The sequence below is a fragment of the Bubalus kerabau genome, chromosome 13 (genome assembly GCF_029407905.1).
Source record: "Bubalus kerabau isolate K-KA32 ecotype Philippines breed swamp buffalo chromosome 13, PCC_UOA_SB_1v2, whole genome shotgun sequence".
In the NCBI taxonomy this organism is placed as follows: Eukaryota; Metazoa; Chordata; class Mammalia; order Artiodactyla; family Bovidae; genus Bubalus; species Bubalus kerabau.
Genome location: NC_073636.1, coordinates 60,275,427 through 60,285,465, shown reverse-complemented (window position 1 = coordinate 60,285,465; position 10,039 = coordinate 60,275,427). Strand labels below are relative to the sequence as shown.

General features: G+C 42.5%; 1 protein-coding gene across 1 annotated transcript; it reads right to left on the bottom strand.

The window, feature by feature from the left end:
• Positions 1-701: 701 nt before the first annotated feature.
• On the bottom strand, positions 702-9,734 carry SIRPD (signal regulatory protein delta). The gene is made up of 4 exons (XM_055543193.1): positions 9,659-9,734; positions 3,959-4,306; positions 1,159-1,509; positions 702-787 (listed from the first exon to the last, which is right to left on the bottom strand). Exons 1-4 carry the CDS (start codon positions 9,732-9,734, stop codon positions 702-704), a joined length of 861 nt encoding a protein of 286 aa, XP_055399168.1.
• Between the last annotated feature and the right edge of the window lie 305 nt (positions 9,735-10,039).

The following is a 10,039-nucleotide window of genomic DNA, read 5'->3' as shown; positions in this document are numbered from 1 at the left end:
GAATTTCAGAGAGTAAGAGTCTTGGAGGCTGTGAGCCCAAATCCAGACTTTTTGTTCTTGATTCTTGCCTTGAACACATGAGGAAGCTAGAACTCTCCTCAAGTATAGGATAGCGCAACTCCTTTCTTTTCTTTGGAGGGGGGCAGGGTGATTAAACTAGTGTATTAAGTTCCTCTTCCTTGTAAGAAAAGGTTCTCCACTAATATAAAGCATACTGAAGAGAGCCCAGACCAACCTCACCTCTATTCCCTATTGTCTGTACTCCTGAATCTCCTTGAGTTTCAGTTTACTCATCTGTGCAGTGAGGACAGGCATTGTTATGCTCAAGTTGCTATGCAGGTAACTATAATAATATAGGGAAAGTGTTTGGGATATAGTAGATGCCCAATAAACAGTAATGTTTTCATATCACCAATTTAATCATTCCTTGGGCTGGGTATTGCTCAGAGGTCATAATAAAATAGAAAAACAAAATACAGTAAGACTTTAGAAACAGAAAAAACTGACTGGAAATTGTGCTTCAGTGCTCTGTGGATGCTCTTTATCAGCTGGCATCCATTAGGACAGTGCTGACTTTAGCAAACAGGCTTAAAGGAGAGGTTTTCTCTCCTATAATTGACGGTCCAGAGGTGGGGTTGGAATCAGGAGCAATACGGATATTCAATGTTGTCAACCCACATACTTTACATTTTTGCACTTCTCTAGAGTAGATTTTTATTCAAGTTGGTTCCCCTCGTGGCCAAAAAATGTCTGCCTGGAGTATCCGGGACAAAATTATTTCTTGTTCCTAGCCAACAGGGGAGAAAATTGTATTAGTTTCCCAGATTCCTCTTATGGACACAAATTGACTTAAGTCCATCTCATCTGAGCCACCTGCCAGTAGGGGACATGAAATTACCTTAATTGGTTTAGCCTAGCTATTGGGAGTGGGTTGAATGTTGGAATGTTAAACAAAATATCTCTCATCACTCATCAACCTTTCTAACTCTCAGATTCTCCTCCCATAAAAAATTTAAATCACAGGTTTCTGAGAGAATGACAAGATCAAGTGTACACTGTACCTTTGACAATATCTAGCAGAATGTAGTTGTTCAATGACTAGAGGACATTATTACTGTCACAATATCACACGACAGAAGGTGGAAGAGTTAAACTCACCAGTAACAGTCACCTTGGTGCCCCGACCTGACTGGTACTCTATGTCAGGATTTCCCTCTTTGAACTTCACACAGAAGTACGTGCCAGCATCTTTAAGAGAGATTTCACTGATGCGGATGGAAAAGTCTTTGTTGCCAGCTTTGGCCATGTTTCCAATTTGGTTTACTCTGGGAAAGAGACCCCTTTGAAAATTATAAATTAATTCACGATTTGGTCCAGTCCCCTTGAACCATAAGACGGGTCCATTTGGAAATGAATCTGGTACGCTGCAACTCAGAGTGAGTGTTTCCCCAGGTGACACAGTCCGCGATAGCTCAGCTTGCTGCACCTTGAACATCTCATGTGTGACTCCTGAAAAGAAACTCAAAATCATCTCCCATTTTCTCTGCTCCGACCTAGGCAGGATTAAGAAAACTGGATCCAGATCAAGGTTGGGCCTCAATCATTCATCATTTTAGTGACATGTATGAGTACCCACATGGAGAGTAAAAAAGTTGGCTTAAAGCTCAACATTCAGAAAATGAAGATCATAGCATCCGGTCCCATCATTTCATGGGAAATAGATGGGGAAACAGTGGAAACAGTGTCAGACTTTATTTTTCTGGGCTCCAAAATCACTACAGATGGTGACTGCAGCCATGAAATTAAAAGGCGCTTACTCCTTGGAAGGAAAGTTATGACCAACCTAGATAGCATATTCAAAAGCAGAGACATTACTTTGCCAAGAAAGGTTCATCTAGTCAAGGCTATGGTTTTTCCTGTGGTCATGTACAGATGTGAGAGTTGGACTGTGAAGAAGGCTGAGCGCTGAAGAATTGATGCTTTTGAACTGTGGTGTTGGAGAAGACTCTTGAGAGTCCCTTGGACTGCAAGGAGATCCAACCAGTCCATTCTGAAGGAGATCAGCCCTGGGATTTCTTTGGAAGGAATGATGCTGAAGCTGAAACTCCAGGACTTTGGCCACCTCATGCGAAGAGTTGACTCATTGGAAAAGACTCTGATGCTGGGAGGGATTGGGGGCAAGAGGAGAAGGGGACGACAGAGGATGAGATGGCTGGATGGCATCACTGACTCGATGGGCATGAGTCTGAGTGAACTCTGGGAGTTGGTGATGGACAGGGAGGCCTGGTGTGCTGCGATTCATGGGGTCACAAAGAGTCGGACACGACTGAGCGACTGATCTGATCTGATCTGATCTGATGAGTACCCACATACTGAGTTTAGAGTGGCCACTGCAGGTGCAGGCCGCTCTTTCCCCAAGTGCTAGCAGAGGGGAGGCGATTCAGAGGACTAGATGAATCACCTCCCCAATTTCATTCCTCAGCCCCTAAGTAAAATAAGAGGAAGATGGATAGGGAGGGCTGGGTTTGTGAATGGGTAATGTTCATAGAAATAAGTCTTCCTTCTTATTTAAATGCCAAAAATTGCTCAATACACTTGGAGATAGATCCAAGTCTCCTCTGCCCACCCCACACATCCAGAGAACTTGGCATTGGCCTTCACCTCTCCTCTGAAGGGTAATCAGTCACTGATTTTGCAGAGACATTAATGCTGAGGGGTGTAGAGAAAGAGGAAGTAAAGAAATCAGAAACCTAAAAATCAAGTGGGCATATATTCTTGAAGGCAGAGGTGAGTCTGTTACTTATGTCCTCAAGAGGGACTTCCCTGGTGGCTCAGATGGTAAAGCGTCTGCCTACAATGCAGACGCTTTGGGTTCGATCCCTGGGTCGGGAAGATCCCCTGGAGAAGGAAATGGCAACCCACTCCAGTACTCTTGTCTGGAGAATCCCATGGATGGAGGAGCCTGATGGGCTACAGTCCATGGGGTCGCAAAGAGTTGGACACGACTGAGCGACTTCACTTTCACTTTCAAGAGGGAAGAGGGGGACAGTTGATTCTACTCAACAAAAAGAGAGAAGAGCCTCAAGGGATTACATCAATTTTGAGGGTCCACCACTGACCCCTAACTCCCACTACCACCAACCTTACTACCCCACATGATATCAAGTTCTGATGATAATCTCTCCTTTCAAGTTATCAAAGCATCAAATCACAGATGGCCTAAGATGTCAGCGGGGAGACAAGGGAACTCTTGAAGCCAGGAGAGAATGGCAGGTAAGCTATCTGTACCCATATTTTTCAAGTTGAAATCAATGTGTGAATTTTCCATGGCCAGTTAGATGCCATGGAATGTGGCTGAACTTGAGGAAAACATCGAGGAAAACTTGAGGAGAAGACAAGTTTTCCCAGCAAAACAGAAGATACCCTAATCTCATTGTATTTCATGAAATTAATTCAGAGTGGCAAGGAGTAAGAAGCACTGGCTGTCCTCTGAGAATAAAAGGACAACAGAGCTTGGAGTGCAATGTTCAGGGCAGATTCTCAGGCTACAGTCAAGTGCTAGGAGAGTGACTCAACCTCTCTAGGAGGGCTTTTCTAAACAAGCCTCCCAACTCTGTTTTCTAACTTTTTGGACATGTTCATGAAGTGTTCGTAGAGTGCACACATGTCGTGCATTTTACCTACCCAACATCTTTTCAACTGGGAATGTCCATTGTCCTTAATTTGGTTTCTGGTGGCCATTAAAGAAGGGCATGACCTGTCGACTCAGCCTGATTCAATATTGGGCATAGGATGCCAGAAGGATCAGAAGGGCCATCTGCAGAATCCCAGCCTATAGAGCAGATTGTGAATGAAGGGGTACAGTATCCAGTGTAGAGTGATGATTTGGTACAAGTCAACGATTTTAAAAAACATGTCTTAAAAATCAGGAAGATGGAATTTGTCAAACTGTACTTACCACTCACAGACACATAGGTGCCTGGGCCAGCTATATATGCCATGTCAGGATGCCCTATTGTTAACTTCACACAGTAATACATGCCAGCATCCTTAGGTGACACATCCCTGATGCGGATGGAATAGTCTGTTTGGTTGGCCATTGGATTCACCACTTGGGATACTCTGGGGAATTGGCGTCCATTGAAACTGTAGATTAATTTTCGTTCTAGCCTAGCGTCCTTGAACCACAAGACCGGCCCTACTGGAGATGGTGCAGGAATGTTGCAGCCCAAGGTTATGACATCTCCAACCTTGGCTGACACTGAACTCTCAAGCTGATTCACCTGGAAATCTTCAACTGAAGTTCCTAGAAAGAAACTGTGAGTTATTTCTCATATTCCTTGTCTTGGTGCAAAATGTTCTGAGGGTCTGGTTCTAGATCAAGGTGGGGGTCTGACTGCACACTCGTAAGCAACATGTACTGGCACCAAAGTATACAAATCACAAATTTGATTGCCATGTAGGATGAGGAGAAGAGGACCAGTATGTAGAAAGGAAAATGGAACTTTCTTTCTCCATCAATATATAAGGATAGCCTGGAGCATGTGTGTGTGTGTCAGTCACTCAGTCGTGTCCGAGACTTTGTGACTCCAGGACTGCAGCCCACCAGGCTCCTCTGTCCATGGGATTCTCCAGGCAAGAACAATGGAGTGGATTGCCATACCCTCCTCCAGGGGATCTTCCTGAACCAAGAACCTGCGTCTCCTGCAAATCCTGATTGCAAACAGATTCTTTACTGGCAGAGCCTTTAGGGAAGCCCCAGACTGGAGCATAGTGGGCACTAAATAAACATATCTTCAATGAACCCATGAATGGATTTATATTAAATAAAAAATGTGAAATAAAAGTTGAGTCAGATTTTTCTCTATGTACCTGTCTGCTGAGAAATTTGTATGTAGATGAATAAGAAAGTTAGAACCAGACATGGAACAATGGACTGATTCAAAATTGGGAAAGGAGTACGACAAGGCTGTATATTGTCACCCTGCTTATTTAACTTCTATGCAGAGTGCTGTGCATAGTCTCTCAGTTGTGTCTGACTCTGAGATCCCATGGACTGCAGCCCACCAGGCTCCTCTGTCCATGGGGATTCTCCAGGCAAGAATACTGGAGTGGGTTGCCATACCTTCGTCCAGGGGATCTTCCAGACCTAGGGATTGAACCCAGGTCTCCTGTACTGCAGGCGGATTCTTTACTGACTGAGCCACCAGAGAAGACCTCTATGCAGAGTGCATCATGCAAAATGCCGGGCTGGAAGAATCACAAGCTGAATCAAGATTGCAGGGAGAAATATCAACACCTTCAGATATGCAGATGATACTACTCTAATGGCAGAAATTGAATAGAACTAAAGAGCCTCTTAATGAGAGTGAAAGTGACTGAACAACAACACTTAGTGACTGAACAACAACCAGAATAAGGCCAAAAGCTAAGGACATTGTGCTGATAACCAACATACTATATACAGAGTGCAATTTTCAAACACAGGCATCTCCCTTTCTTCATGTGGAAGCCCAGGTGCCCAGATACACACGGAGACGTGCATTCTCCATAAAATGTATATTTTCCTTAAGGGGTATAAAATTGGTTATTGCAATGTGAAAACATCTCAGTTATTACAATGTGTGATGTTTATGGATGCTCAACCCAATGCAACAAATTCTTAGTACTCAGTACTGCTCTTGTTATGTGTTCTTGAGTATTACACAGGGAGTACTGACACTGAGCTCATGGAAGATACACAGAATATATGTAAGATAAGTTCTAACTATGGAAGATTTTTCCTCTTGAATGATTTCTCAAGCCTAGCACATTTTTTTTCTATCTTTGAATAACAAATTGCCACAAACCTAATGGCTTAAGAAACACCTATTCATCATTTTTTGGTTTATGTGAATCAGGAATTCAGGCACAGCTTAATTTAGTTGTCATGCATGGAAAGATAATGCAAAGACACAGGGAAAACACCATCTACAATTTAAAGAATGTTTGAGAAGCTGAGAGAGGCCAGGAACACACTCTCCCTCATAATTTATAGCAGCTTTATTCACAACTGTCAAAACATGAAAACAAGAAGATCTTCAGTTGGTGAATGGATAAAGAAATTGTGGTAAATCCAGACAATGGGATGTTATTCAGCCCTGAAAAGAAATGAGCAGATAAGCCCTGAAAGGATATGGAGGAACCTTAAATGTTTATTACTAATTTAAAGGATGAGCCCATATGCTGTAGGGGCTTCTCAGGTGGCACTAATGGTAAAAAACCCGCCTGCTAGTGCAGGAGACATGAGAGATGTGGGTTCCATCCTTGAGTTGGGAAGATCCCCTGGAGGAAGGCATGGCAACCCACTCCAGTATTCTTGCCTGGAGAGTCCCATGGACAGAGGAGCCTGGTGGGCTACAGTCCATGGGGTCACAAAGAGTCGGACATGACTGAAAGGACTTAGCATGCACATGCTGCAGGATTCTAATTACATGACAGGAAACTATATTACATGCAAAACTTAAGAGACAATAAGAATATCAGTGCTTGACAGGGGTTAGGATGAAAACAGAGGAAAATAGGCAGAGCACAGGTAATTTTAGGGTGCGGAAACTGCCCTGTATGATACCATAAAGTTGGGGGATGCCTATCATAATACATTTACCCAAATCCATGGAATGTACAACACCAAGAGTGAACCGTAATGAAAGCTCTGGACTTTGGCTGTTAATAATTTGTCATTGCAGGTTCATCAGTTCTAACAGAATGACCACTCTAGTGGAGGATGCTGAAAACAGAGAGGCAAGGATGCGTGGGGGCAGGGAGTAGTATGGGAAATCCTTGTACCTTGTGATTAGTTTTGCTGTGAACCTAAAACTGTCTTGAAATATAAAGTCTATTATTTTAAAAGTCATTGCCATACCCTGTGTCATCTAGACTTTTCTCTACATAGTTTTGTGTTTTACATTTAGGTCTATGATTCATTTTTTAATACTGCAACATTTTATTTTTTATTACCACTGCATACTCATATGATTCATTTTCAATTAATTCTTGTGAAAAGTCACTTTGTTCTTCTCCAATAGTGTGTAGGCTATTCTGGATCTTTTGTTCCATCATATAAACTTCGGAATCAATCTGTCTCTATCCATAAATTAACCTGCTGGCTTTTAATTGGGATTGCATTTAATATATAGATCAAGTTGGGGAGAACTGATACCTTGACAATATTTATCTTACTAGCTATAAACATGTAATACATATATATAAATAAATATACATATTCAGTTCTTCTTTGATGTTTTTGCTCAATTTTGTAGCTTGCTTCACACAGCTCTTGATACAAATTGGTTTATACCTAAGTGACAGACTTTATTTTCTTGGGCTCCAAAATCACAGCAGATGGTGACTGCAGCCATGAAATTAAAAGACGCTTGTGCCTTGGAAGAAAAGCCATGATAAATCTCAACAGTATATTAAAAAGCAGAGATGTTGCTTTGCCGACAAAGGTCCATCTAGTCAAAGATATGGTTTTTCCAGTAGTCATGTATGGATGTGAGAGTTGGACTATAAAGAAGGCTGAGTGCCGAAGAATTGATGCTTTTGAACTGTGGTGTTGAAGAAGATTCTTGAGAGTCCCTTGGACTGTGAGGAGATCCAACCAGTTAATCCTAAAGGAAATTAGTCCTGAATATTCATTGGAAGGATTGATGCTGAAGCTGAAATTCCAATACTTTGGCCACCTGATGGGACGAACTGACTCATTGGAAAAGACCCTGATGCTGGGAAAGATTGAAGGCAGGAGAAGAAGAGGATGATAAAGGATGAGATGATTGGATGGCATCACTGACTCAATGGACATGAGTTTGAGCAAGCTCTGGGAGTTGGTGATGGACAGGGAAGCCTGGCGTGCTGCAGTCCATGGGGTTGCAAAAAGTCAGACACAACTGAGAGACTGATTACCTTTCTTGGAGGTAATTTAAATGGTCACATGCTTGTTTCAGTATGTGCTGTGCTTGCTTGGTTGTGTCCTATTCTTTGAGACCCCATGGTCTGTAGCCCACCAGGCTTCTCTGTCCATGGAATTCTCCAGGCAAAAATACTGCAGTGGGTTGCCATGCCCTCCTCCAGGGGATCTTCCCAACCCAGGGATCAAACCCAGACCTCCCGTATTGTAGGCTGTGCCACCAGGGAAGCCCTTGTTTCAGTATGCAGAAATGCAACTGATTTTGTGTGTTGAACTTGTTTCCTGCCGTCTTGCTGAACTCAGTTCTGGGAGTTTTTTGATTTAAGTGATCATTTGTGGATTTTTAGTAGAATCTTTGGGATTTTCTATGTAGAAACTCACGGTATCTGCAGTTTTATTTCTTCATTTCCAATCTATATCCTTTCCTTCTTCCTCTCTCCACTTGTTGAATAAGAGTTGTGAGGATAGATATTTTTGCATTTTTCCTTATCTTGGAAAGAAAATGTTGTCTTCCACCACTGAGTATAGTGATACCTGTAGGGTTTTTGTGGATGTTGTCAAGTTGAGGAAATTCCTCCCTATTTCTAGTTTGAGAGTTTTCATTATTAATAGGTGTTAGATCTGTCAAGTGCTTTTTCTGCATCAATTGACATGATCATGCAATTTATTTCTTCTTTAATTTGATGTGATGGATTATAATGATTGATTTTCTCAGTATTGAAACTAAGATCTGACTTAGTCATAATATATAACATTATACAATGTTAAATCCTATTTGCCAATACTTTGTTGAGGAATTTTGTATCTAAGTTCATGACATATATTGGGCTATAGTTTTCTTATGTACAATCTTTATTTACTGTTGCTATCAAGGTAGTAATTTTCTCATAAAATGAGTTGGGAAGTGTGGGTTCTTTTTCTAATTTTTTGAAGAGATTGTATAAAATTGGTGTCAATTCTTGTTTAGATGTCTGTTAAAATTCTCCAGTGGGTGTGAGTGCCTCACATATTTTATTCCCTTAAGATCCAAGCCTTCCCACCTCTTCCTCACTCTCAGATAATGGTCTGCTTCCTCCTTCATCTGATCTAAACCCCTCAAGCTATCTTCTGTGGCAATTGGGACTCAAAGCTTCTACCAACATGGACCAATATCCTTGGGGGAAAGACTCTACAAAATTCTTTTTTTTTCCCCCAGCAAATAGAGGCAGAACCACACAGTTAAGCAAAGGAGACTGCAGGGCTCAGCTTCCATCTCTGACCCAGAGACCTCTAGTATGCACTTCTGACCAATATTCTCTGAACACTCAGACCTCTGCAAAACTTTAACACTGATTATCTCCTGATGGCATTGTGGATTATTTTCTTGCTTTTATAATCTCATCTTTTCTAAGATGTTTTTCTTCACTTAGTGGGTAGCATATGTGTGCTGGTGACCAATGAAAAGACAGACCCTGTGTCCCCAGTGGCTAGGGAATGAGAGCTGTCGTGTTTGCTCTGTTCAGCCTGCTGATCATGGGCGAGTCCTTTACCTGACCCAAAGGTGTGAAACAGACACAGTCCCTGGGAGATTTTGTGTGCTGGAGGCCATTCAAGTCTAGATCTCTAAATTCTTCCTGTTTTATGATGGGCCAAGGAAATCCCTCCTCAAAGAAATTCTGGGGAAGCAGAAGGGGAGGAAACGGTAACCAGGCAGAGGGAGGTCCCACTCACCTGTGAGTTTCAGCAGCAGAGCCAGCAGAAGGGAGGGCAGACGTGGGCAGGATGGGAAATCAAGGACAGGCATCATGGTGGCCCTTGGAGCCTGCTCGGTGTCAGTGTGGTCCTGGAGAGGCCTGGACCTCTGTGATCTACAGAGAGAGGACAGTTCCTACTTCCATGATGTCAGAGGAACAGGATTGTGATGAGAGGAAAAACTGTGGAACTGGAACACTTTCTCTTTGAAATTATAAACTGGACAGACAAGGTTGCTACAAACGGATAAGTTGCTGCTGGAAATGTTCAGGGTTTCCAGAGCCAAGGGGTGCGACACCTGAAGCTTGTGCTCCTTCCTGTGTCTCATCCCATCTTAGAGATTTTCCCTAATCCTGCTGC

Coding starts and splice junctions, on each gene's coding strand:
- SIRPD (XM_055543193.1), bottom strand. CDS start 9,734: ATGATGCCTGTCCTTGATTTCCCATCCTGCCCACGTCTGCCCTCCCTT. Junction 4,307..9,658: donor TCTGCTGCTGAAACTCACAG/GTGAGTGGGACC, acceptor GTTTCTTTCTAG/GAACTTCAGTTGAAGATTTC. Junction 788..1,158: donor CACCAAGGTGACTGTTACTG/GTGAGTTTAACT, acceptor CCTGTTGGCTAG/GAACAAGAAATAATTTTGTC.